The 26,552-nt window shown below is 30.7% G+C and overlaps 13 protein-coding genes across 13 annotated transcripts, besides 10 other annotated features; 6 read left to right on the forward strand and 7 right to left on the reverse strand.

The window, feature by feature from the left end:
- Positions 1–69: 69 nt before the first annotated feature.
- TA18255 (cytidine and deoxycytidylate deaminase family protein, putative) lies at positions 70–778 on the reverse strand (the record flags this gene model as incomplete). Its single annotated transcript, XM_950382.1, has 5 exons — positions 70–205; positions 243–306; positions 367–550; positions 582–692; positions 722–778. The coding sequence occupies 5 exons, from the start codon at positions 776–778 to the stop codon at positions 70–72; spliced, it is 552 nt and encodes a 183-aa protein (XP_955475.1).
- A 195-nt stretch (positions 779–973) lies between these two features.
- Positions 974–3,408, reverse strand: TA18260 (uncharacterized protein; the record flags this gene model as incomplete). The annotated part of the gene is made up of 2 exons (XM_950383.1): positions 974–2,385; positions 2,415–3,408. The coding sequence occupies 2 exons, from the start codon at positions 3,406–3,408 to the stop codon at positions 974–976; spliced, it is 2,406 nt and encodes an 801-aa protein (XP_955476.1).
- Positions 3,409–3,594: 186 nt separating this feature from the next.
- On the forward strand, positions 3,595–5,000 carry TA18265 (GTP-binding protein, putative; the record flags this gene model as incomplete). The annotated part of the gene is made up of 9 exons (XM_950384.1): positions 3,595–3,684; positions 3,773–3,976; positions 4,029–4,184; positions 4,218–4,276; positions 4,306–4,354; positions 4,386–4,463; positions 4,533–4,614; positions 4,649–4,802; positions 4,829–5,000. 9 exons carry the CDS (start codon positions 3,595–3,597, stop codon positions 4,998–5,000), a joined length of 1,044 nt encoding a protein of 347 aa, XP_955477.1.
- Positions 5,001–5,172: 172 nt separating this feature from the next.
- Positions 5,173–7,606, reverse strand: TA18280 (uncharacterized protein; the record flags this gene model as incomplete). The annotated part of the gene is made up of 2 exons (XM_950385.1): positions 5,173–6,152; positions 6,229–7,606. The coding sequence occupies 2 exons, from the start codon at positions 7,604–7,606 to the stop codon at positions 5,173–5,175; spliced, it is 2,358 nt and encodes a 785-aa protein (XP_955478.1).
- A 1,179-nt stretch (positions 7,607–8,785) lies between these two features.
- On the forward strand, positions 8,786–13,802 carry TA18285 (perforin-related protein, putative; the record flags this gene model as incomplete). The annotated part of the gene is made up of 19 exons (XM_950386.1): positions 8,786–8,797; positions 9,045–9,248; positions 9,340–9,527; positions 9,585–10,099; positions 10,284–10,367; positions 10,401–10,570; positions 10,613–11,042; positions 11,103–11,518; positions 11,559–11,710; positions 11,740–11,863; positions 11,905–11,992; positions 12,024–12,103; positions 12,133–12,208; positions 12,280–12,372; positions 12,590–12,634; positions 12,677–12,876; positions 12,934–13,145; positions 13,178–13,362; positions 13,417–13,802. The coding sequence occupies 19 exons, from the start codon at positions 8,786–8,788 to the stop codon at positions 13,800–13,802; spliced, it is 3,660 nt and encodes a 1,219-aa protein (XP_955479.1).
- Positions 13,803–13,894: 92 nt separating this feature from the next.
- Positions 13,895–15,328, forward strand: TA18290 (4-hydroxybenzoate octaprenyltransferase, putative; the record flags this gene model as incomplete). Its single annotated transcript, XM_950387.1, has 6 exons — positions 13,895–14,441; positions 14,496–14,562; positions 14,595–14,709; positions 14,741–14,895; positions 14,949–15,036; positions 15,119–15,328. The coding sequence occupies 6 exons, from the start codon at positions 13,895–13,897 to the stop codon at positions 15,326–15,328; spliced, it is 1,182 nt and encodes a 393-aa protein (XP_955480.1).
- Positions 14,219–14,287: a sequence feature (4 probable transmembrane helices predicted for TA18290 by TMHMM2.0 at aa 109-131, 231-248, 311-333 and 354-373).
- Positions 14,671–14,709: a sequence feature (4 probable transmembrane helices predicted for TA18290 by TMHMM2.0 at aa 109-131, 231-248, 311-333 and 354-373).
- Positions 14,741–14,755: a sequence feature (4 probable transmembrane helices predicted for TA18290 by TMHMM2.0 at aa 109-131, 231-248, 311-333 and 354-373).
- Positions 14,995–15,036: a sequence feature (4 probable transmembrane helices predicted for TA18290 by TMHMM2.0 at aa 109-131, 231-248, 311-333 and 354-373).
- Positions 15,119–15,145: a sequence feature (4 probable transmembrane helices predicted for TA18290 by TMHMM2.0 at aa 109-131, 231-248, 311-333 and 354-373).
- Positions 15,206–15,265: a sequence feature (4 probable transmembrane helices predicted for TA18290 by TMHMM2.0 at aa 109-131, 231-248, 311-333 and 354-373).
- Positions 15,329–15,415: 87 nt separating the features above from the next.
- Positions 15,416–15,472: a sequence feature (Signal peptide predicted for TA18295 by SignalP 2.0 HMM (Signal peptide probability 0.955, signal anchor probability 0.000) with cleavage site probability 0.883 between residues 19 and 20).
- Positions 15,416–16,396, forward strand: TA18295 (Theileria-specific hypothetical protein, putative; the record flags this gene model as incomplete). The annotated part of the gene is made up of 1 exon (XM_950388.1): positions 15,416–16,396. The coding sequence occupies one exon, from the start codon at positions 15,416–15,418 to the stop codon at positions 16,394–16,396; it is 981 nt and encodes a 326-aa protein (XP_955481.1).
- Positions 16,397–16,582: 186 nt separating this feature from the next.
- Positions 16,583–16,720: a sequence feature (Signal anchor predicted for TA18300 by SignalP 2.0 HMM (Signal peptide probability 0.000, signal anchor probability 0.681) with cleavage site probability 0.000 between residues 46 and 47).
- Positions 16,583–17,220, forward strand: TA18300 (signal peptidase, putative; the record flags this gene model as incomplete). Its single annotated transcript, XM_950389.1, has 2 exons — positions 16,583–16,733; positions 16,820–17,220. The coding sequence occupies 2 exons, from the start codon at positions 16,583–16,585 to the stop codon at positions 17,218–17,220; spliced, it is 552 nt and encodes a 183-aa protein (XP_955482.1).
- Positions 16,664–16,732: a sequence feature (2 probable transmembrane helices predicted for TA18300 by TMHMM2.0 at aa 28-50 and 155-177).
- Positions 17,131–17,199: a sequence feature (2 probable transmembrane helices predicted for TA18300 by TMHMM2.0 at aa 28-50 and 155-177).
- A 77-nt stretch (positions 17,221–17,297) lies between the features above and the next one.
- Positions 17,298–18,856, reverse strand: TA18305 (uncharacterized protein; the record flags this gene model as incomplete). Its single annotated transcript, XM_950390.1, has 9 exons — positions 17,298–17,416; positions 17,446–17,649; positions 17,687–18,019; positions 18,086–18,169; positions 18,200–18,329; positions 18,360–18,389; positions 18,537–18,641; positions 18,675–18,734; positions 18,800–18,856. 9 exons carry the CDS (start codon positions 18,854–18,856, stop codon positions 17,298–17,300), a joined length of 1,122 nt encoding a protein of 373 aa, XP_955483.1.
- Positions 18,857–20,034: 1,178 nt separating this feature from the next.
- Positions 20,035–21,669, reverse strand: TA18315 (uncharacterized protein; the record flags this gene model as incomplete). Its single annotated transcript, XM_950391.1, has 10 exons — positions 20,035–20,255; positions 20,289–20,445; positions 20,493–20,576; positions 20,607–20,721; positions 20,752–20,810; positions 20,841–21,005; positions 21,049–21,141; positions 21,234–21,386; positions 21,463–21,551; positions 21,585–21,669. The coding sequence occupies 10 exons, from the start codon at positions 21,667–21,669 to the stop codon at positions 20,035–20,037; spliced, it is 1,221 nt and encodes a 406-aa protein (XP_955484.1).
- Positions 21,670–21,813: 144 nt separating this feature from the next.
- Positions 21,814–22,747, reverse strand: TA18320 (proteasome subunit alpha type 2, putative; the record flags this gene model as incomplete). The annotated part of the gene is made up of 4 exons (XM_950392.1): positions 21,814–22,108; positions 22,182–22,315; positions 22,370–22,539; positions 22,636–22,747. 4 exons carry the CDS (start codon positions 22,745–22,747, stop codon positions 21,814–21,816), a joined length of 711 nt encoding a protein of 236 aa, XP_955485.1.
- Positions 22,748–22,888: 141 nt separating this feature from the next.
- On the reverse strand, positions 22,889–24,074 carry TA18325 (uncharacterized protein; the record flags this gene model as incomplete). Its single annotated transcript, XM_950393.1, has 6 exons — positions 22,889–23,259; positions 23,289–23,482; positions 23,533–23,568; positions 23,596–23,735; positions 23,763–23,953; positions 23,984–24,074. The coding sequence occupies 6 exons, from the start codon at positions 24,072–24,074 to the stop codon at positions 22,889–22,891; spliced, it is 1,023 nt and encodes a 340-aa protein (XP_955486.1).
- A 390-nt stretch (positions 24,075–24,464) lies between these two features.
- TA18330 (Theileria-specific hypothetical protein, putative) lies at positions 24,465–26,399 on the forward strand (the record flags this gene model as incomplete). Its single annotated transcript, XM_950394.1, has 1 exon — positions 24,465–26,399. The coding sequence occupies one exon, from the start codon at positions 24,465–24,467 to the stop codon at positions 26,397–26,399; it is 1,935 nt and encodes a 644-aa protein (XP_955487.1).
- Between the last annotated feature and the right edge of the window lie 153 nt (positions 26,400–26,552).

Consider the following 26,552-nt stretch of genomic DNA (forward strand, 5'->3'; position numbering starts at 1 on the left):
ATTTTATCCTAACATTTAAACTAGTCAGCTCTTTAGTTTCCGCTTTCTAGAAGGTTTCGGCGCTGAAAATTAATTTAAGTATAGGAAAGCACCTCTGGGATTCCCCCTAGAATAGAAAGTCTGGAGTAGATTCACTGACTCTTCTGACAATAATCCTCCAAGGCAATTTATACGTGGTAAATCTCCATTCCTAAATATAACTTTACTAGACCGAATGATAAGAGGAATGAATAAAAACGTACGATAGGTGTAATGATAAAACGGAACCACAACCTCCAAACTTTTCATTTTTACAACCATAATACACTTCAGTCAAACCTTGAAATATATAATCGTGTGTAATACAGTGTATAGCTTAAAGGCAACTGAGTAGAAAGATACCGATAATCTGAAGTGCTGTAGTACACATAATACAAGGTTCACAAGTAACAAACAGAGCAAATCCTGAACAAAACTCTCTCAATTTTTCAGAATCTTGTTCTGACTTGTACCCGTTCGGTTCCATGTCAATCAATTTATTTATGGCCTCGAGTTCACAGTGCCAAGTTGACTAAAAAATTAAGTTTAATGTTCAAATATACATTGTATGTCAAATTTGTAGCGTTTGAGGATGAAGCTACGACCTCTCTCGTAGCTTTTGAAACTATGATACAAGCAACAGCGATTTCCTCCTTATCCAGGGCCTTTTTGGCCTAAAAAATGTAAAATAGATAAAATTCACCTCCTCAAGAGCCAATTTCATAAAAATTTTCACCTCATCCTCAGTAAACTCTATCATTCCAGTAAATACAAATAAATCATGTTAAAACAAAAAAATGCCAAATAAATATTAAATCATATGGAAAAATAGTTATAAAAAATTATTTTAAACATTCTTAAATAGTATGAAATAAATGTGTAAAATTTTCAATATGACCAGGCAAGAATCCAATTAGCACATTTCAATATAGAATCCTTCAATGCCTAAATTTTATTAGAATTTTGTAACATAATAAGTATGTATATAAATTGGTACTTGAAGTTCTAGTTTTGAGGCGTTTGGCTTTTTCATATAAAAATGTGATGAAGCTTCTTTGAAGACCTCAAGTAGTATATCAACTCCCTTGTGAAAGGTTGTTATAAGGTACTGGTCCCGATGATTTTCTAAGTTGTTATCTGAGGGCATTAACTTGAAATCAGTCTGGTTATTTATTATATTTTTGAGTTTTTCTGGGACCTCATTTATTACATAATCAAACATGTTTATCCCCTTCATTTTATTCTGGATACTATTATGACGATTGGTTTTAGATGAAGAAATGGCACTTTTGACTGTTTTTTCTGGGACAGAATTAGACTTTAGAACTTGATCAATAAGATTTGTTCTGTTTGACTCCAATAAAAGAGTGGGAATTGACAGTCTAGTCAACTTTTCCAGATCCACATGGGTAGCATCATACAATATAAGGGACTGTAAAACCTTTGATAGGGGCTTAACCATGTTAACTTCCTTTGCTTTTTTAGCCTCTTGATGACTTTGAGTCAGTTTTATGTTCTGTAAACCGTTCAAAAGGTCTTCAATTATTGGAACTGACTGTCTTCTCATCAGCTCCCTTACTCTTTCAGTACTAAATCGGTCAATTAAATCATCCATTTTATTTTTAACCTCATCATTTTTATTTATTTTACTATGATCTGAGAAATTACTATACTTTGATATAGTATTCATCATCGAATTGTTAATGTAATTAATGATCAAATTGCCTTGATCACCTAAAGCTACAAAAGAAATGCGATCAACTTTGTAGACGCTTTGGACAAGCTTAAGTAATCTGTTCAAGAGTATAAAGTACCATTCCTCCTCTTGTTTTATTACTGGGATATCAGGTACAAAAACAAGTCCTCTGGAATTAATTGCTATTTCATCAGCCAAATATCTTATGTTCTGGTCCCTATAACCGGCCTGATTTGGAAGCAAAATGGTTCCTATATAATACTCACCTTCAAGTGGAATTTTTTCAACCGCCTTTCCTATACAAATATCATAATTCCTTCTAAAGGCTATTGAATCATTTACTACCACAGAACCCACTTCGTCAAACTTTATAAATTCCTTTGGGACTCCAACATACACTCTCAAGTTATGTTCTAAATTTCCCAATTTCTTTTCATAACTACCATCTTTGGAATATTTGTCATATTCTAGTGTAAAAATTGGGTCATTTTGATCATTTTGTGACATTTTTAGAACAATTTCAGGATACTCGGAAGATTCATACTTGTCAATATCATTCAATAAATCATTATGTTTATATTCTTTAATGTACAGATCCTTTGCATCATGTGAATTCTTAGTTATTTTATCAGTAGACTCGGTAAAATCTGAAGAATTGGAGTCAAAAAGTCCTAAATACGGTTATTATTCTAATAAATACCAGTAGTTGAGATTGGTGAGTCTGAGAAAACAGCCCTGAAATCTGTGACAAACTCCTCTGGTTTATTCTCAGTATAGTATTTTTGGGCCTTTTCAAGCTTATTTATAGAATTGTTATATGAATTTATCTCATCCTTGACCCAGTTCTTAAGTGGAATTTCCAAAAAATACCTGCACATTTCATCTTCAAGAACTATATCTTCAGAGTCTTCCGGGAACTCTTCTCCAAGCCCAAACTCATCTACTCCTTCAAACCTCTTATAATTATCATTCTCCATTTTATTTTCCAACTGACTATTCGTTACTAAAGATTTTATGTTAATATTATTATCCAAGGAGTTTGCAGTAGTTGTACCACAAACACGGTCAAGTTCCTCCCTGTTCTTCTTAGCTTTATCTAAAATTTCCTCTAAAGTATGAGTATTTGTGGACTTATTCTCCAAAAAAGTTTCTCCAACCTCGTAAACTCGCCCTAAGGAACGATCTGACCTTGGGATGTCGGGAAGGTAATTACGGATCCCGACCGGGTCCAAATTCTTGTAAATAGTGTTTAAATCAGGGATTTTGGACTCGTAATACTCGGTCATCAACTCCTCATCTGAAGAGTCTATTGGCTCATCAGAAAACCAATCATATTTCCCAAGGTTATCCTTATCTCCTTCTTTCTTTAATATCTCAGATTGAGCTGAAATCAATGATGATAGTTCTTCATTTATTTCAGGTGCGCTAGTACTAACTTGACCATCTGGAGAAGAGTTATTAACATCAGATTCGCTCGTAGAAGGCCCATTTGATGAAGAATCATTTGGAGTTGAATTATATTCTTGATTAAATCTTGTCAAAGAAGGTGAAATATAGCTCAAATTAACGCGCCTGATTAGTGGAGTTTTTAATTTTGTAGGCAATTTTTTTGAATGTGTAACACATTCATAAAAATTAGGCAGTGAAATTAACCCGTAACCAAGTGGTAAAACGAATGAATTATTAATATTCATTTAGAATTCATCAAAAAAATCTCATACTTCCAACAATATTTAACGTTAAATTAATTTATTTTTTAATTATTTAAAATAATATACATGATATCAACAAATGTGTAGATTATATAAAATATTTTTTATTGGAATCCAAAATTGTGTGTCACAATTTGAAAATTTTAATCTTATTTAAATGGATTTTTGATGGGCAAATTAATAAAAAATGTAGCAGAAAATGTTTATAACGTTATTCCTAAGCCTTCTAAACCTTTTGTAGATATTAAACGCATCAAAGTATGGTTTCTACACATTAACACCATTAAAATTTACTTTTATTAGTTAACGAATAATAAAAGTATTGATAATATTCATTTGATTTTAGTGTATTGGTGGGAAGGGAGGTGATGGAGCTTTAGCCTTTTCTAAACATGGCCCTCACCATCTACTGGGTCCAGGTCTTCCTGTAGGTGGAAGAGGAGGAAACGGAGGCAATGTTTATGCAGAACCTATTAAGAAATTGAATGAAAGATCTGATTTCAGTAGTATTCCATCAGTTGTTGTTGGTAAAAACGGCTCACCAGGCAAAGTACCGTGTTAGAAAATCTATTATTAGTTGGTGTACATATAACAATGTGCAGGGTAATAGAATTAGAGGTAATAATGGAGAGGATGTATTATTAAGAATGCCAATTGGGACCCAGATATATAAATTCGAGCCTTTGGGGGATTTGGAGAATTGGAGGAATTTGTGTGATAATTGGAGTAAAAATTTAATCGCAGATTTTGACTCAATTGTACCATTTACTGTGCCTTAAATAATGGTTTAGGAGTGTGAAAGGGTATTATTGGCTTCTGGAGGATTAGGAGGTTTGGGGAACAATTTTAGGTAATTTAAAGTCCAGTAATTTAGTTTAGTACACCCTACGAATCGGAATTTGGAACTGAACCTGAGGAAAATTACTATGTATAACTCAATTGATATAATTCAATTTTAGGAATTACAACTAAAATTAATCGCAGATGTTGGTTTATTAGGGTTACCAAATGTTGGAAAATCAACACTTTTTTCAACAGTATCTTCCTAACTCTTATTAATTATGATCTACAAAGTCCCATCAACCCAATGTTGATATAAATTATAGATAACTCGGTGCGTGAGTAAAGTTGGTAATTATCCATTCACAACATTGTCGCCATATGTTGGATATGTAAAATTTAATGATGGTACTTGAAAGCTAAATATCTAATGGTTTACTAGGAGTTGACTTAAGTATTGTGGACTTGCCTGGAATCATCGACTGTGGCAAAGAAAACTTGTTCCTAAGTCATCTTGAGCGTGTCAGGCTAATTCTGTACTTAATTGATCCCTGCAATCCCACACACAACTGTATAGAAAACTTTAACACTCTCAGGTATCCATTATGATTTTACTCAATAGATGTTTTAGAGAAAAACTTATTGGTTATAACTTGTCTGAAAAGCCCTTTATAATAGTAACATCAAAGATGGATATCGCATGCAAATTATCTTGTAAAAGGACGGACGAGCTTCAGCAATACGTATTGACTTATGTATTAACCTTTTATTTAGCTGTTCTCTATCGGAATTAATGCTCCAATTGTACCCATTAGTGCAAAGTATAACATGGGCCTAGAAAGTAAAATTTAAAAATATTAACTTATCATAGGCTTGGTAAAGACAATGCGAAAATCACTAGAATAATCTATACGAACTATATATAACACTAATGAATAATGTCTACAAGAGATAAATTAGAAAAAATTAGTCAAGATAGTCTTTAATAGAATCTTTGACAACTGGAGGTAGAGTATCATATTCGAGTTTCCACAGACAAGTACACTCTTTGCCTCTGTAGCCAGTATTTCCGGTCTTGCTGTGCTTGGCACAGATGTTATAGTACTGGTCGTAATAGTCTGTGAGAGGTGTAGGGAACTTTAGAGGGTCGAACTGGAGTTTTGACTGCTTGAAAATCTTACATCCGGAGGGTATCGGGTATTGACTGTGCTGTATGTGGGTCCTGTGAGGAGAGTCGACAGGCACGAACAAGTGGTAGTTCTGGTTAAACAAGTCAGAGAGGAGGAGGTTTTGGAGTTTTCTGTACCCAAATGACAGTGGATTCAGTTCCCGGTTAAACTGGAGCATAAACTGCTGCTTAAGTTGGGCTAGAACCAGGCCGTTTTTCCTGTTATCCACGAGCAGGGACACTATTTTAAGCACTTCGTTAATGCAAGTACAAATGGGGTATCTCGACTTTTTAAGCTTTGGAAATAGCTCTTGAGCTGTCTTTTCGCAAGCGGAGACTGGTAGAAGAATTCGCTGGGTGTACACGAAGATCCCCGAGTAAATCGCCAACTGTACCAGGTGAACCACCTCACCCAGTCTCATGTTCTTGAAGGCTTCGACTTCGTTCTTTAGTCGCTCAGCAAAGGCATACCTGCCTCCGTTAAAGTCCTTGTCGTCCTTAACCTTATCATTATTGTTAGTTAGAATCGAGGAAGCGAACAGGTTCAACTGGCGCCAGTAGTAGTCGTCATAGCTGTTGACTGTCGAGTGGGTATCTACAAAGCCCTTAAAGTTGGTCGGCTCTTTAATCAAGTAAACCACCCAGCCCATTTCACCTTTAACCCTCAGCTCAATGTTCAGCTTCACTGTGTTCTTGCAGTGGAGGGATACATAGGCGACTTCAGCTGCGCTCCAAAAATTATCGCAAATCGATCTCTTCATCTGGTTTGCCACATCGCCTAAAAACCTTATGTATCGAGTTCAAATAATTTTTTTGTGAAATAACTAATTATTTATACTATAAGTAGGCTATACCTAGATAAGGCTTAATTCCTTCCTTGTATAGGAATTGTACTGACTCAATCAAGCACTTTTCGAGGTTATTAAAAAAGTTCATGAGTGCAAGCTTATTACTTTGAAGACTTGTGATAATGTGTTTTAGCCAAGTGTTTTCAATTTGAGGTAGTAAATTTCCGTTACTTGTTCTGATCCAACTGAGTCCGCCTCTTCTCTCGGGTATTCCAATCATGCCTTGTTGTATGTCATCTCTGTAGTACATTTGTTGCCTTATGTACTGTTCATTTGTCATTTGGTCAGAATCGTACTGTTCTCTATGTTCAAACGGATCATTTCTCTCGTACTGATCCCTTCTCTCAAACCCCTCCTTCTTTATCTGTAATTCTCTTTTATCTGTCAACTCCCTTCTCGAGACATTGTTAACGATCAATTGTTGTAGTTTTTCAATAATCTTATCACTCTTGATAATTTCTTGCCTTTTACCATTTTTCAGCCTATTATCAAATTTCACAATTCTTTCTTCAGTTTTTGTTTTTCTGAAGGTAATTTGAGCGTCAAAGGGCAAACGGCCAGTCACCATGGTTGTCTCCACGGTGTCGTACTTGCTAAAATATCTCACATCTGGTTCTATACTATTTTTAACCTCCGTATTCTGAAATATTTCAGTCATGTTAAAAGGACCTATGCCATTGTTTGGGTTAGAATTAACCCTAGCTTCAGGTATTATGTTCGCTCTGTTGTTGGCAATAATCTCCTTTATAATCTTTGAAATGTTAACATTATCCAATTCTACCCTTTTTTCAGTACCATTAACATTATTATCACTTGATACTTCAGTTTCTTTTACATTAGTCTTGGATTCCTCAGTTTCTTGTACCTCAGTGTTAGATACTTCAGTTTCAGGTATGTTGTTATTTTTCTCAATATTATCTTTTGTGGAGTTGGTTAAATTAACATTATTACTCTTATTTTCAATGTTATTAACTCTTTTCAAGGTTAAATTATTCATATCTGAACCAATCTCCTTTAAAGAGTTGGTATTTTCTTTCAAAGAATTGATATTTTCTTCAAGTGTATTAATTTTAACTGCATTGTTGGATACCTTAATTTCAGGTACGTTTTTACAGTTTTCATCGTTGTTTACATTAGTATTATTCGCCTTAATTTCAGGTGAAACGTTCAATTGGTTGAGATGTAAATCATCATCTTCAACTGCATTAACAGTATTATCCCCCTCAAGATTATTCTCTCTATCAAATTTATTGTGTGTATTAATCTTTTGTATACTAAGATTTCCATGTGTATTATTAGTATTATGAGTATTATGAGTGTTAGATGTGTTATGAGTATTGTTAGGTGTATTAATCTTTTGTGTATCAAGATTATTAGGATCCATTTTTGATTCCTGTTTTAACAAAAAAGTTTCATTTTTGGTTTAATTTAGAGTTTGACATCTACTGCATTCAATTCAGTTTAAATCTGTACCGAACGATAAAAGACAGAGGAATATTTTACACTAACAAACGAAACCTCCGCCAAACAATTTAAAGGATAATATATTACAATTTAGTTCACTTTACCGGAACTAGCGAGAATTTTTATTATTTTACAAAAATTTTAGCCGGCGAATTTCTCCAACTTAGAATCTACAAATAAACATATTCTTAATCAGAATAATATTAATGTGTAATAATAAATAACACTTTTCAAATATTTAAAAAATTGACAAATCAACATCTTTTGGTCTTCCACAACAATCCACTCTAAAACATCAACACCCACAAAAATAAAAACACCTACACATTTGAACAAATCACAAATTAAAAATAAATTTTTAGAGCAGAATTTTTTAAGAAATACAAAATAAATAAAATGAACTAACCTTTCGAGAAATCTAGCCGACTATACCATTCCTTCTCCAGAGAATCCTTAGTACCTTATTGAACAAAAATAATTTAATCTATTTAATAGAATAAACTTGATAAAGATTACTAAAATCAAAATCGATTTTTAAACATCAAGATGTTAATTTTTATTAACGAAAAATTGTTCAATTTTTAATTGATCAATTCAATTTCCAAAAAATAAACTCATTTATGCTTTTTTATTTATTTTTAAACGTTATCATTTTATTCATATATTGAAAATAATAGTTAATTCTAAATTTAAACGAATTTATATAAGTGTGTGAATTTTAATCTTCAGAAAAAAATCCCAAATTTAGAGAAAGGGCGTCCAATTTGATAAAAAGACAATTAAATATAATATCACTTTAAAAATATTTTCGAAATCTAACAAATTGTAATTTTTAAGGCAATTTTAATTTTAATTCTATTTTTAACAAAAAAGGAAGCATAAGACTTTTAACCAGGTGATTAAATAGCCCGTGCTAAAATGGCAAATATTAAAGTATAAATCCCTTAGAATCCAACAAATGGACCGAATTAAAGATTAAGAATAAAAATCAAGATAAGACTATTCAACCGAATCCAGTATTGAAGTTGACAATGAACAGGGGAAGGGGACGATTTTAGACTCTGGCAAAAGTGGCCAGGCTCCTTTGTGATTCTAAAAAATGGAAGAAAAGGTATAAAAAAGTGAAAATTGACAAATTTAAATGAGCTTAAATTTTAGATCTAAAAATTCAATTCCACTACACAAATTTTAATAAACATGCTAAGGGTCATTTCAACATTCTTATACTTTAATACCATTTTTGCCCATAAATTAAACCCCTTTATTTATAATAGCCAAGATAATTCCCTTAAACTTTACGGATTAGGTAAAGAATTGAATTATATTGCCAAAAATAATATTATACACATTTGTAACAGTTTATAGAATATTTGGGACTTGGCTATAACATAAAACAATCTTCACCCATTGGAAATGATGTAGATGACCTAATTGACTTGGCCTACAAAGAACCTGTGATATCATTTGAAAACTCTACCAGTGTGGTTGGAAAAGGATCGGAAATCAATTTACCACTAGGGGTTTGGATCCGAAATGAATCGCTCTGTTATAGAACTTCTTCGGTATTCTTCGATACTTGAGCCTACAGATACACATATATTTATCATAGAATAAATTACGGTATATAATACCAATGAAGACACAAAATCATAGGTAATAAAATCAGAAAACGATAAAGTGAACTCGAAAATATTTACTGAGGATATAAAGTTAAATATGGTCAATTACGAATATAAACTTGAAAATAAAAGCTTGAATAAATTATTAACAAGGAATAACTTAAGGATTAAAAAAATAAACTGTTCAATACATACCAGTGGAATGATTATCTCATATCAGTGGTATTTTTACATTAGTTAAACTCTGTCGTGAAATTTAATGATTATTAAACGTTCTAGGAACCTTAAAAAATCAATTTTAATACTTTTGAATAAGATACAAAATAAGCTGGTCAATGACTCTGGACACTCATCTAGTAATAATTCACAACTAAATCAAAAAAATATCGAGAAATATTGGTATAATATATTTAATACTTATGGTACTCATGTGTTGACGAAGATAACATTAGGGGGTAAAGTAATAGAAATAAATACAGCTGACGGGAGCGAAAATACAACCAAAGACACGAGCATATTCGGAAATAAGTTTGATTTAAACTTTTTTAAAACGAGCTTAAATTCTATTTCTAAAGACAACATAGAGAATTTGGACAAAAATGAGCAAGAAAAAATTATGATTTTTGGAGGTAACGCCATAACTACTAATAGAAAAAGAACTAATAACTATGGTGAAATAAATTATGTCAAAAAATTGGACAAACAAAAATGGATTGAAACCATCAAATATAACCCGGTACCAATTAAGTTTGAATTAACTCCACTCTCTTATTTTATTTATCAAAATTTTTCCAGTGACATTTTAATTAAGTCATTTCACCACTTTCTTAAACAATATTTGAAATAATTTCTTGACACCTTATATATATTTATTGAATCACCCGAGTACATATTTTTTAAAGAGAATGATGTAATTTGTATTAATAATGTATAAAAATTTAATTGTCTTCACGTTTATATTTAATAAAATTTCTCTAGGTTCTAACCCACAACTGAATGAAAAGGAGGGTAACAAGTTAAATTTAATAATTAAGAATTACAGTGGAATAATTAATAATCTTGGTTAGTCAAACACATATACATGTGGATGTGTAGAGTATTTGGGATCCGGATACAGTTTTGACCGTTTAGAACAAAGAGTTAATAATTTTAAGGCTCCAATTATTGAAATTAGAAAGTCAACATTTGTGGGAAATTTGGCAAAAAATGTTAATAACTATTGGATTGATGTGCAAAATCAATTTATTTGTGATATTTCAACTGAGGTATTTGTACAATTAGTTTAGTCAAATTGAATAAATTTACAGGAACTAAATATAGAAAATGAAGATGAACTTGAGAAAAGATTGTACACACATGTCCACGATAGCTATTTGGATTCATATAGCAGTTATAACAATAATGAGTATACACATGATGACATGTTACACACCTTGAATAAATACAACAAACTACTTATTAAGACGTATAAATGTATAGTATATAAGGCCAATTTAACAACATTGGATTTTTTAAAAAACATAAATGATGAAAATAGAGAAAATTCTGACGATATTTTCATTTTGAAGGTATTGAGAATACTTTATAAAAACTGTAATTCTGAATTTGATAGTCAAAAATGTCCTATTTCCAAATTCAAGGATGATCCATTTAATCCAAATTGCATCAAATGTGTAATGCCTTGGGTACAATTTTTTAAAGACTATGGGACTTCTCTGACCAAACAAATAACTATGGGTATTTTTATACATTTATATATTATGAACTATAAATTCAATGCAATTATTTAATATATAGGTGGAGTGATTAACAAATTTTATAATTTGAAAAGGTATGATGGAAGTATGAATAAAGAGTATAAAAAGAAAACAGTAAAGGAATCAAGTACATTTTTTCATCTTTCCAAGTACAAAAGTGAAAGTATGGAGGAAAAGAATTCAGGTGAAAGTGATAAGGAAGAACTTGAGGAAGTTTACACACTAACAATTGGTCCTGAACCACCTGGAAATGTAGCGAATTCAAATGTAATTTCAGATTGGTTAGAAAAGGTTATTCAAAATCCAACGCCAATTGATTTTGAACTTGTTCCATTAATCCAAATTATACCAGACAAATATTTAAAAGTTTATGAAAATGCCTTAAAATATTATCAAAAACTATACAACATTAGTGATTTGAATGGTGTAAATACAGTTAATTCTTTAGTTAACACGGTTAGTTTATAACTATCCCATATAATATATTAAACAATAGTTGAGGAGAGGAAATGGAGTAGTAAAAATATTAAATGAAGAAATGAAGAATGTAAAGGTATGTGGCAAAGATGAACGGGTAATGTTTGGGTTTTGCATGTCACTGGGGAAGAATGGTGAATTGAAACAAGTCCAACTCTTAAGCAATAAGATGTAAGTTTATGGTTCATATTACTATTTAGAAATGTGTGTTTGTTTACAAAAACGGTTTCGAGAGTATTAACCTGGTCAATATGTGCACACTATAACGAACAAGTAAACGATTTTAAACAACTCATTTTAAGGCCAAATTATTACTTATTTAAGGTAAAATATAATAAACAACTCTAATATTAATATTGTGATAGGAGTTAAAGTGTCCAAGAGATATGAAAATTTTTATTGGAATAAAGGTTAATATTAAAGACCCAATTGAAGTTGAGTTATGTGAATCAAGTAATATAAAACTTTATCCATTAGTTTTTAGAAGAATCAACTTGTGTTGGTACTAATAAACCCAATGAGTTTTTATGGATTTTATGTGTACCTCAAACTGTAAATACAGCGGTATTTTCAAAATACAAACATACAATTAGTTAGTAAAAAGTTTAATAAAAACAGGGGGGAAACATGTCGAAAATGAATGCCCAAATAAATACAAAATGTTATACGGTATATTACTATTGATATTAATATTAGACATGGAATTACCATTAGACTTGTTATTGAATTGAAATTTTTAGGAGTTAAATTTCTTTTTTCTAATGATGAAATTGGATTCATGATGGAAAGTTGTAACAAATTTTACAACAAATGTGATATTAACTGTAATAATTGTAAATTTGTCGCTTCAATTATTACTTGTTCACTAATATAATATATTTCCTAGTCTTTGGCACTTTCTATATGTTGTGCATTGAGTCTATTTAAAGTTATAAACTAGATAGTATAATGATAATTTATGTGTATTTATTAATAACAGCATTATGCGCCATTAAAGTGGATGAAGAATCTAGGAATGGTAATGTTACTCAACAAACTCATGATTATTAGATATAATTAAAAAGATAAACAAGAACAAAAAGATACCTTCATTAGGTTAGTTCATAAATGTACAAATTTATTATATTGTAATTTTAGAATATCTTGGCTGTGGTTATGATATTCTGTTTGGAAATCCTCTGAGTGACCCTGAACTTTTAGTGGATCCAGGATTTAGAGATCCTATAATTTCATATTCAATCATGTTCAAGAAGGAAAAATTGTTCAGGAAAATCTCATACTCAAACATCACAAATGCCTGGATAAGACCTCTCATCGAGTGTAAACGTTCCAACTCAGTAACACTTTAATATAGTTGTATATATAATTATTTTAAGGAGTACATTAATGAGTAGAGGTCTGTAGTTGATAGTATGGAGAAGTATAAAGATATGATATCAGTAGATAGTGATATTGGAGTATCAAGTATAGATGAAAGTGCAAAGTTTAGTTTATCAGCAAATTACTCCGAAATTAACGACTTATTAAAGAATAACAAAAACAAGATTTATGTTGATAAATCATACTGTTTCTTATTAGAAGCAGCTTTACCAATACATAATTCATTGTAATAGCATAGATCGATAATTAAATATTTAGAAAGATTACTAAATCATTTGCAACTGCAATGAATAAATTGAGTAAAGATTTTTCAAATCACACCAAAGATTGTAATCCGATAAAGTATACAGATGATAAAAACAGCAAGGATTGCAAGGAGATAAAAAAGTGGATGGATCTCTTTGAACAATTTGGAACGCACTTTTCATACAACATTAAACTAGGTAAACACTATTCAGTTATATTATAGCATTGTATATGTAGTAAGTTATATATAGGAGGACGAATTACTTATATAACGCAAGAAGAAGGATCAAAAGAAGAGAAAGAGAATGAAAAATCAGGAGGTGCGAAAATCGGTCATAAATTGCAAAAGGATAATAAAGGTATTGGAATTGAAGGAAATGTGCAATTAATTTTCGGAAATAAAAAAGGTGAAAATAAGAATCTTTCCTTTAAATATACGAACATTCTGGGAGGTTTGCCTGTAAGTGATATTAATAAGGAATCTGAGTATGTTAAATGGATTAAAAGTGTGTATAAATATCCCATGCCAATCAGGACTCAATTTGCACCAATTTCGAAGATTTTTAAGTCCAAAGCTCTGAAAGACTCATATGATGAAGCTTTCAGATTCTATTTAAACACAAGTAAGGTTAAATAATGTAAAAATGATATAGAAGGTATTTCAACAACACATGGGGAACATTAAAAGTAAAATATTAATAATCTCATTATTACATCACCCTAATTATAATGTTTGGTCATAGAATATTGTTTAATATTTCTAATGTAAAATATTCTTTGGATTCCGTGGTAACTTATAGGTCAATTGCTCCCAAGTTTAGCAAAAACACATTTGGGTATAATTTTATAAACCAGCTCTATATAACTACACTAAAGAATGATAAAATTAACTCTAACAATAAGTTTTCAACAGATATAATCAATAATACTCTGAACCATAGCCTGTTAACTATCAGATATATTACAATAAATAATTCTATTTTGAAAGAGAATGGACTATACGATAAATTAATTTCATGTGGAAGGCTAATGAGGGTCCATACCCTAATGCCAGTTGTAATTTTCGCCCTTCCAGCCATGTGGAGTGCAGCTATAGCTCTTCCGCCTGTTGTTACCTTTTTAGAGCTTAAGAAAATCGCACTTTTATGTTTGGGCGCCTTTTTCGCAAGATCAGCCGGATGTTGCGTAAATGATCTTGCAGATCGGAATTTTGATAAATTAGTACAACGCACTAAGATTCGGCCTTTGGCCTCAGGCTCTATAAACACAACAGAAGGTATTCAACTTATCTCTCATTTCTCTCCTAACAAGTTAATACAATATTCTTTAGCGTTTATTACTTTATTGTTAAATTCTACTGTTGCTTTGGGGATTTTGTCTCAATTTGATCATACCACGTATTTTTATACCTAATTTTACACCTTTATAGGATTGGCCTGGGAATATTAACTGGGATAACTTGTTCAATTTACCCCTTTATGAAGAGATATATTAAATATCCTCAGCTCGTTCTTGGCCTTTCCTCCAGTATAGGAACACTAATGGTATACCTTTATCACTCTAATACCTCCATAGGCTTGGACTGCCATAAGTGGCAACCCCTTGACAATGGCTCCATTTTGTATATACTTAACTTCTTCACTCTGGTCATTAATTTATGACACTGTTTATGCCCATCAGGATAAAAATGATGATATTAAATTAGGTCTAGGTTCACTAGCCATTGAATGGTATGATACATTACATTCACACCCTTTTATACAAAGTTATAAATAATATTTAGGGGAGATAATACTAAAAAGATGTGTAATATTATAGCCTACAACATGTCAATTCTAATGGCCAGTTGTGGTTATCTCGCTCATCTTACCGTATCCTACTATTATTTCCTAACTAGATATCAGGAGTTATATAGTTAACTCTATATAGTAAGAGATTGTATAAAATGTATAGGATTTATTCTATGTATCTGTGGTATTATCGCATTTGTGGATGCTCCGGGAGATTAAGAAGGTCGACTTGAATAATCCCGCAAACTGTCTACTGTTTTTCAAAAAATCGACAATTTACGGTGGATTGTTGTTAATTGGGATTATTTTAGGGAAGCCTGAGCTTAAATTTGACTTTAAATCTGAAAAATCTCTGGAACCGGCAGCTTCTTAATTTTCTCAGAAAATTCTCAGATCTTTAAATTTTTTTTATACAATTTCTCCAAATATATTAGTTTTATAAATTTCTACAATATATAAAATGATTGGATTATGTAAGATATGTATTTTATTGACATTTATGAGAGGTGTGTTTGGATTGTTAGTTGATGGGGAAACTAACGAAGCGGGAACAAATGAGCCAATTTACGCAAACATAAAGAGACCAAACACAACACGATTTGGTGGGCCTAGACAGGGGAATGGTAAAGCAGTTCCAATACCAATGCCCCCAATGGTGCCAAAACATTTAGGGAAAGCGCCTCCACCGCCTATCAGAACAACATCCCTAGAGCAAAGACCAATAGTTAAAAGGCCAACAGGACCGCCGCCACCACCACCTATTAGAACAACATCACTGGAGAATGACGAAATGGAAGGAGATATGCCAATGGATCTTCCACCGCCACCACCACCTATTAGTGACTCAACCACGGGACATTATGATCTGGGAAGAGAAATGAGAGAAAAGGTTCAGAGAGCGGTACCACCAAAGCCTATACGTGGAGTTCCAAGGGACTTTGATGATTTGATTGACGGAATAGTCGATGTGGAAGATGACGATGATGATGACGACGACGAACAAATAATAAGGTGTAAAGTAGAAGCCAAAAGACCATATTCAGTATCACCAAAAATAACACTAACCGGCATTAAAGAAAGATATAATGCGTTACTAATAGGTTACGACACACATATGGACGAAAAAAGAGCAAACAAAGCGAGTTTGTATGGCTGGAGTACACCGAAAATACCTTCAAAAGATGGAGTTTCAAAATTTGATTTTGACCTTGACTATGTCTCAATTTTACCACAGGGCGGGATTCCACTCAGCTACTGTGCCTTAATCTTTGTGCCTCCAGTAGTGCCCAAATTCGATACCCAGAGCGTGTTCTCGAGACCAGCAATGAGTTTGGCAAGATACATAGCCTCAGAAGAACACCTTGTGAAAGCCCTTAAGAAAAAGAACAAAAAGGTCACATCATGCTGTTTCATAGCATATCCAATGGTATCAAAAAGATAATTTCTTAACAACAAATATATATTATATTAAACAAATTATTGAATAAATTATCAAACAAATTGTTAAATAAATTATTAAATGAATGGATAATTGTAAAGTATTGATAATAATTAAATGTGTTGAGAAAACGGAATTTTATGGGAGAAAACTGATCTATTGGGTATAGAATAAATAATTTTAAAGAAAATGGATTGCATAAAGTCGGAATTTTATAAAACTCGAAATGAGTTTAGAATTTTCAAAAAGAGGCCTTTGGAATCTCTTGAATATATCCTGTCTATGTCTTCCATGATCTTTGTGGCACTCATGTGTTGGAAGTTCGCTATCCTTCTTACTGGTTTCCCCTTATCTAGTTATATCACATTATATACATTTTTAGTACCATTAAAAATCTATTTTTGTATAATTCTAAAATATGTTTAGGAACTGATTCTCCTGTGGTTGTAGTCTTGAGTGGAAGTATGGAACCTGCCTTTTATAGAGGTGATATATTGTTTTTGATGAAAAGGAACGAGATAAACTCGGGCGATATCGTAGTATTTAAGCTTGAAGGCAGGGAGATACCAATTGTCCACAGAGCAATTACCTTACATGAGAGTAAGGATAATTTGTATGTACTTTCAAAGGGGGATAATAATAGAGTCCATGATAGAGGTCTTTATCCCGGTAATAAGAACTGGCTAAATAACAAGGATCTTATCGGAACAGTTCTACTCAAGGTCCCAAAGGTCGGAATTCTCAGTATTTATCTCAATGAGATTCCGGCACTAAAACACGTAATCGTTTGTTTCGTTGTTCTACTAATGCTTTCCGGCAAAGGTTAATATTACTTTCAAATGTCATATACAATAATATATTCTATAGTAGGTATACACTTAGGGTAGTAATCCTATTGAGATTATCAAGTTAATGTGACTTGTAGTCTATTAAGTTTTTTGATACTTTTAGAATAATCTGATTCCTTTAATTGGTCATTAGTCTTGTTTTTGACACTTGAACTAACATTGACAGCTCCACTCTCTAAAATATATTAACTAAGTTATTAGTACCATGAATAACTGGACCACTGAGCATGAATTTCTTTTTACTCTCAGTAACAATGGTCTCAGATTCACCAAACTTGGGCCAAGGAATTTGACAAAAGGAGGACCACTTCCTTTTCTCCTCCTCAGATTTAAATACCTTTTTAGTCCTACAGTCGTCGTCCTCATTTATATACAATGGTACACAATGGTTGTTTATATAATTCCAGTCTAAAATTTATTCATACTAATGTTAATGGTGGATAACTAATTACTCCCTGAGGGGTATATAACTCGGTAATATGGAGATAATAGAAACGTTGTGGACAAGGTTTATCCCAATCATAATCACTGTTTTCTATACAAGGGAAGTTAGCAATTGGACATTTCGACTCAAACATTACTTTATTCTCATAACTTAACCGATTCAGGTCTATAATCCTGTACTCGGGTTTATTCTTTCTCTCATCTTCTAAAATTTTATTAAATTTGTTGGTGGAGTCAGTGGTATTTAATCCAATTAATTCAGAATAAGTTTGAAAGCATAATTCATTGTATGTTGGACTTATACATATGCCATTGCGATTATTGGTCCAATTATCTAAACAATTTCACAATTATATACTGTACAGATGTTATATATAAGCTTATAAGGGTAAAAATATACTTGGACATTTTGTATAATCTCTTTTACAGTCGTTAGAACACTCAAATGCGATGTCACAGGCCTTTAGATACTCCAATTTCATTTCTATAATTTGTTAACAAGTAATAACAATACTCTGAGTATAATGTGTGAAGTAAAACTTCTTATCACAAGATCCTTTGTAAGAAGTTGGAGCAGAACAAGATCCGTTGGAATCCTTAATCCAGTCCAGAGGACAATCTTCAAACACAAATGAACAATTTCTCTAAATAACTTTAATTTCAAAATCAATTACTATGCACGGCCATTGAGTTCCACACGATTGCTAAAAATACATTAAATTTTTATGTTATTGGTTACCGCCCATATGCGTTTAGATTCCTTGGAAAAATCAGTGAAATCAACAAAGGAGTTACAAGGGCCAATGTAAGACGAAGGGTCTTGAAACTTAATTAATCATGAATAACAATACCTGGAACACATATATAGTTGTCTGAATCCTTAGATTTCTGCATCTGGTAAGAGAAATGAAGATGATTACCTCTTTAACAAATGATAGTGGGCATGTTTGGTTATACTAAATCAGTTATTAATTGAAAATTAAAAGTACATTTCTATCAGAATCAGCACATTCCTGTTCTTTATTTTCATTTTTACAAGGCCATTTTGCCTACAAATCGATTTATCACATTTAATATAGTATTAACTAATATGATTATATGAATAAACAGGTACTTGACATGAATTTGACCAGTTAACTTTCTCTTCAGGTGTGTATGATTCAAAGGACATGACAGTTTTACAAACACCTTTATAAGAATCTGTAGCTTTGCAAAGTTCGCCAACTTTCTAATCAACCATGTAAATTGATAAAAATTACCTCCCAACCCTCTATAAAATCATTAGTTAACGAATTAAATTACCTGGACAAGGTTCGGAATAATCAGGAACACATTTGCCAGTTATACTCTTCACTTCATCAGCATGTTCCTATGTCATTATTTATAACCTCAATTATAAAGACAACATAAATGTAATAAGTGAAAAATGTGAAATAAATTGTATGAATAAGGTTAATTACAGCTGCAGTTCTCAATAAATCAATCCCAAGTTCAGTAATACTTTCAGGTTTGGGAACATGTTGAAAGGATTCAAAGGCTCTATACAAGATTATTTTATCTTTAATGTTTTACTCTTGTAGACTGTGTATATTCGGTATTTCTATACCGAATTTTTCCTCAGGTTTGCATATTATTATCGAAATTAATAAATAGAACCATAAATCAATTAAATCTATTATATACATGAAAATGTGTAAGTTAATTTAATATATTTTCATGATAGAATCATAACATCAATCCCCATCAGATATTCACATTATTCTCAGTTTAAAACTCATTTCTCTCATCCTAAGTTTGATTAACTTTTATTATAAAATTTGTTAGTATGAAAAATTATATAAGATTTGGTAATTTTTTTAAAAGAGGGTTAAAATTTCAGAATCGTGGATTTGCTACTAAATCAACAGCCTTTGATCCTAAGATTGTAAATGAAGCTATAAATCCCAAGCCTGGGATCCTATTTAAATCAACGCCACTTTTATTTCTCTTGGCCTCATCAATGCTTGCAATACCTCTCGTTGTTACTTACTATGATAATAAAGATTTTGAAAAGGAAATGGAACGTAGGAAACAACCAGGTGTAACTTATTAATTTTATTTCAAAATTTTTTATATACTAAATATATTAAATAATAGTATATAATTAATTTATGGTTATGAAATTGAATGTTTAAATCTAAGACCTAATTGAAAGTTTGAGATATTATCAGTGGGTAAATATAGAATGGGTTTAGCATAAAAGGCTTCAATCCAACAACCATTTGATAAATTTAAACTTAATCCTCCACCGATAGACATTCTCATATCATTTAGCATTTGATCATAAAAAACTGAATCATAAATAACAAATTAACTTACAGAGTTTATTATTATTTGATAGTGATCCGATATTAATGAAACTGAATACCATTGGTCTAAATATAAATAAAAAGAATGAACGAACTTTGGTAAGTTTAAAAACTTAAAAGGATAATATAATGACAATTGCATATTCGTGTAATAATCACCACCTAAATGGTCCACTTTATTAGCCCATTCTCCATTCTCACTTGAACCAGTTTTAATAAACCCTATAAACCAGTATATGGTTGAATAAATTATACCATGATCGTATGGTCCTAAACCTTGAAAAGAGAAGCCACGAAATGCTAAATGTGATCCTGAAGGACCGGAAAAGTTAAACTTTTCCAACAGATTATTATACTTGTTATAATTTCCAAAATTATACAAATATCCAAATCCAACATTAATATTCATTATCTAAATTCATTATATATAACTATAGGCATGGGTAACTGTGGAAATACCAATTGTTGAAATAATAGTTTGGAGAATGATAAATTATAATTAAGCTTGAAGAATAGACAATCTCCACCTGGCAATCCAGTCTCCTATACAATTATTTATTTCGAGTAAAATACAATTTTAATTTGAGTTAAATGTCCTTGTGTCGGCACTCCATCACCAGTTGTATTATCATGTTTATAAACGTATGATAGTGAGTTTTTGAGAGAACAGCCACTGTTTCTCAATACCCTAATGAATTATTACTAGACAACAGTTTACATTTCAGATGACTTCATTTTATTGTTATAAACTGGGTAAATGTCCCTGATACAGGACTCCTAAAAATTGGTATATCTGGTACAAGATACCCAAGTGAAATTATGTTTTTGGCTTAAGCTTGATAAAATGAACTTGAATCCTTTAATCCTATTAGTATACGAGCAGTACTTTTTTAAATCGTTGTACGATGTAAATACTGAAAATAAACCAGTAAATTTATCCAATAACGGCAATCTTGGGATAAAATAACTTCCCTAACAAGTCATTAACATTTTTAAATATTAAGTGAAAGAATACTGTAAGTTCATTATTTCCAGTTCCTGCAGTATTTGCACTTAATGTTAGAGTATTTGATGAGCCAAAAACACCTGGAATCTCACCTTTAAGCTCCTAATAAATTATATACCATAATATATATAATCATTACTAATAATATATAGTATTAGTATATAGTATTAATAGTATATAATAGTAGAAATTACAATTCCAGCTTTAGTTTTTGAGTTAACATTAGCTCCAACAGTATAAAAGGCAGGTTTCTCTTCGAATGTAAATACAACATCGACGTCACCTTCTTGGTCACCACGGACCACATTTGTAGTCAAACCCTTAAAAACACCAAGTCTATCAAGTGACTAAAGGTAATATATGCCATAGGTAGTTAAAAATTATCTAATGAGTGCGGAATCTTAATGTTAGTATTAATAGTACCTGATGGGCTTGTTGGAGTTGAGTTAGTAGTTCTCCCAAATTTTTAGAATCTTTGAGTTTTTCAATATCTTTTGATATTGTGGAATACTCTGAAATTTTATAAATAATTTGGGGAAACAAACTTATTTTGGTGAGTCCTTTGGCAAAAACTCGAACATTTCCTAATTTTTTGGAAACGTCCAAATTATAAACCTTTTCTTCCGTCATTTTAAACTTTCAAACAAATAAATTACATTAAAATATGAATATTATACATCTTTTAATTATACACAAGTGATAATACAAATACATACAGTCAAGATTATATCAAACACATTATACAAATTATTTAAATAAAATAGATGTAAAATATTATTGAACTTCGTTTAAATAATCTTCTATCATTTCGGGTGGTAGGATTTTAAACTTTTTATCAGGTCCCACTACTCCAATTTCGATATTTTCCGAGGTTAACTCTCCTTCAAAGCCTTCCTTTAGAGTTAAAATTGCAATGTGGATTGCATCTTCTAGTTCCATTTCTGGGTTATATCTCTTCTCCAGAAATGTGTTGTTATTTTGCATTCTACTCCCAATTGCAGTAGCCTTCCAACCAAAAAAGGCACCTGATGGGTCTATTTGATACAACTGTGGTCCATCATCATCATATCTATATCCAATTATACACATAATTAGATAAATAACTGTATAAATAAATAAATAGTATTAGTAAAGTTGGATACGATGCAAGTAAGAGTGAGATTCCAAAGGGTCGAACTCCGCCTGAGTGTGTAAATTCCTGCATAATTGATGCTACGTCTTTCACAAGTTGTGAACCGGGAATATCATCACCATATATAGCCTTATACTTCATAGCCTACAATATTATATACCTTGAATATATAATTATTACTGAGTTTAAATTTTATACCTCTTTTCTACCCTTTTTTAAAACAACTCTAAAATCTGCAGGCATTCCAGCAGCCACTGCTCCGATATGATCTGCGAAAAGGTCAATTTTGTTAAGTGAATCGCTTTCAATTAATGTGGAAGGCTGTTTCTTTTCAGCGGCTATTACAACACCATTAGTTGCCTTGATTCCTGAAATAAATTAATAAATCATATTAAAATTTGTGATATTATATAAATTTGGTCAAAGTTAAATCTTTTGAGTAAAATAAAGTATTAATTTCAAACCAAGAGTTGGAGCACCCTTAGCAACACCATTCAAGGCATATTCTATCTGAACAAGTTTGCCAGATGGGCTAAAAGTAGTTAGAGAAAAACTATACTCGCCATCGTCTGCCATAATAATTGTTAATGTGTTGTAATCATTTGTGGTGATCACCAACACATTTTACAATCAACTTTTTTTATTTAAAAAAATTTACATTAATTAAAATTGATAAAAATTTTCAAATAATATTCAATTTAAATTAATTGTTTAAAGTTAATTGTTTAATTTTTTTATTCCTATTATCTGTTCGTAATATTCTATGGCTTTCATATATGTTTCTTGTTTTTCAGGAAAGAATATTGAAAGCTCAACAAATTTGGCTTTGATTGGCATTGGTCTCTTGTCTATAGTTTCAACCCATTTTGAGAACACTTTTGGATCAATTTGCTCCAAATTGTTGACAAAGGAACCTCCAATTACCCATAAATGCCTTTTTATCTTACTACCTTTTATTCTTCTTGTGAATATTTCACTAAACTGACTACTAGCTTCACCCATTTTTTCAGCCTTGATGTTCTTATTTTCATAGTCCTTTGTCTGTAAATGGATATTTACCACTGATTCCATGTTAATAAATTTCCCTCCTAAATTAATCATTACCAAATGTTTAAACCTGTCATAGCATAAGTTGTCATATGAGTTCCATACGATTTGAATAATTTAATCCAAATTCTTAGTTTTTCACAGGATTCCACTTCAGATATAAATACATCAATTGGACATTCTGAACTGGTCTCAATAGTATTTGGTAACTTGTCTACCAACTCCACAAAATCATTATTCAATTCACTAAATTTATTCAATTCACTAAATTAATTCAATTAACTAAAATTTTATTTAAATAATTGATTAGAAACCCTTTAAATGGTATGATTAATCCACTTTCATAAAGACTACAATAACATTTAACAATTTTGAACTTGTTTTTATGGAATGTGATGTCATTTAAACCTAAACCTTTAGCATTACGATTCCATATCTCTTCACTAAATGGATTATCTAGACTGAAATCATCAAACAGTTCCCTCACCAAATCACTGCCTTTTTCAATATCTCTAGGCTATAATATTACCATAATATTAAATACTTCATAATTTTGTGAACAGTTATTTGATTTTCTAACCCAAACTCCATTATTTCTCTTGATTATTATATTACCAAATTCTTTGGTAATGTACGGCTGGACAATAATGGGTAATCTGAACCCCAAAGTATTCAAATCATTAAAACTTTCAAGTGGATTCCCTTCAACTAAATCAAAACCAAATCCAACATGACCTATAAATATACAAATGTATAATTAAATACTGTTTAAATAATCATTTTCACGGGTATTATTTTCTGATATTACACATAAACAACCTATAGAGATATATAATATGAATAAATTAATATACATCACGTATAAGAATTAGGTAATAAGTTTAAATTTTTTGATTTATCATAAGGGTCATTTAGGATCATTTAGAATGATATGAGTCTAATATAAAATATTATTTTTATAAATATAAACAAATCAAATATTAATTTATTTCATCAAATATTATTATAATATATATTATAAATTTATATATTCTAATATATTATAAATTTGTATATTATAAATTAATATATTGTGAATGTGTATGATGTTATATTAGTGAATAATTTTTATAACATTCTAAATGTGTATTATAAATTTATTTTATATAATAAAATTTGGTTAAATGTAGTTTTATAATTTGGTTTGATATGGAATTAATCTGTAATATAGTTTTTGGAATTGTTAGAAGATTCTTAATTAAGGATCATGAAATTACCTTTTCTTTTAAACTCAGTTTCACGTTGTGTGAGTTTAAAGGAAGTAGAAAGTGTTTTTAGTAGATTTTTAAAAGTTTTACCAACATTAGATGGAAATACAACATCACATTGCCTGAATATTTTGGCAAAGAAGGAAATAAATCAGCCGAAATTCTTATGGCTTAAGACTGCCGAGATTCTAACTGAGTCGGAAGATAAATCTAATCCTAACTCAATACTCTCAAAGTTCCAAGTCAAGGATGTTTGTATCATATTAAATGCCTTTGCGAAGGTTAATTTCCTGAATTTAAAACTAATAGAATCAGGAACAAGTATAATAATTAGACAAATTAGGAATATACACACTAGAGATCTCTGCAACGTAATTCATTCATTAGGGAAACTAAACCAGGTATCGACCCTATCGAGAGTTATAAATAAACTCTTTACGGGCAAGAATAATATAAAGGATATGAATTCAGTATTGAAAGTTATAAAAAACTGTAATGAAAAGGACTTTTCAATGTTACTTCGAGTGTTGATGTTAAATTCGGAGACTCTAGGCTTAGATTCCATCACTAGGAAATTACTTGACTCTTTGACTAACAAATATGAAATCTTAAGTGATCAGACTATTGCGATTTTATCAAACTCTGTGGCTCAATATGGCAGAGATGAAAATGGTACATTATCTGTTCTGGCTCCTATTATAACCTTGAGACTTAGAAAAGGTTGTTTCACTCCTCAATGTATTGCTCAAATCTCAAATGGCTGTGCTAAACTTAATTTTCGGGATTTTGAACTCTTTTCTGCACTCTCACAACGAGTTTTAATGAATGTTCACGAGTTCCCTCCAAGATCTCTGGCTAATATTTTAAACGCCTTCAGCAAACTAAATATATTTAACAACCAGTTATTTACTAGTCTTATACCTCAATTTGAGTCTAATCTTAACCTAATGACTCCTCAATGTATTGGTAATACCATCAACGCCTATAGCAAGTTCTCATTACAATTAAATATCAATTTACTAGTCTCATTTTTCAACAAAATGGTCCTGGAAATGATTAATTTCAATAGTTTCGACTCATTCATAGGACAAAATTATGCTAACATATTCTCTGGTATAACTAAAGTATATATAGAATATATTAAATCTATCAATACAAACAACAGTATAGAAAGCTCTAGTACTGGGAATTCTAATACAGGGACCACTAGTGAAGTGAATTCTAATATAGGGACCATTGGTATAGACACATCCCTTGTAGACAACACTAGTATGGACACATCCGTTATAGACAATACTGGTATAGACACCTCCAGTTCAGACCTCACTAGTACAAAGAATTCTAATATGAATTATATTGAATATGAACAAAATATTACAAGTGAATATTTGAGAAAATTATTAATATTATTATTCAGAAAGATGTATGAATCTATATTGGAGAAATTTGATGAGTTTAATCATTTGGATGTTTTAATGATTTTCAATTCCATGGCACGATTTCAAATATATGACAAGATTTTAATTGAAAAATTATTAGAAAAGTTAAAGATTTTTATGGAAAAATATAAGATCTTTGAACTTAATAATATTGTAAATAGTTGTTCCAAATTTATTACTAAAGATCTAAAAACATTTCCAGATTCAAATACCACATTAATACAATACAATTTTAAAAATACAATTAATAATTTAAATAATAATATAATAAATAGTAATATAATAAATAGTAATATAATAAATAGTAATAAAATAATAAATAGTAATAAAATATTTAAGAATATAATTGATTTGAAAAATGTTGGTATTATTTTTGGTATCAGCAATGATATTTTCATTACTGATGTTATTAATGAAGTTTTAATATTGGATTATTATAAACTATTTTTAGATCATTTAATTATTAAATTACAAGAGAATAGATTGAGGGAATAGATTAAAGGAATAGATTAAAGGAATAATTTGAGGGAATAGATTAAATAATAATTATTAGATTTATTTTCAATCCGTTATTTTTAAAAAATGTAATGAAAATATTAAATAAATGAAAAAATTAACTAAATCTAAATACTAAATTGTACTACCAAA

The sequence above is a fragment of the Theileria annulata genome, chromosome 3, assembly GCF_000003225.4.
Source record: "Theileria annulata chromosome 3, complete sequence, *** SEQUENCING IN PROGRESS ***".
In the NCBI taxonomy this organism is placed as follows: Eukaryota; Apicomplexa; class Aconoidasida; order Piroplasmida; family Theileriidae; genus Theileria; species Theileria annulata.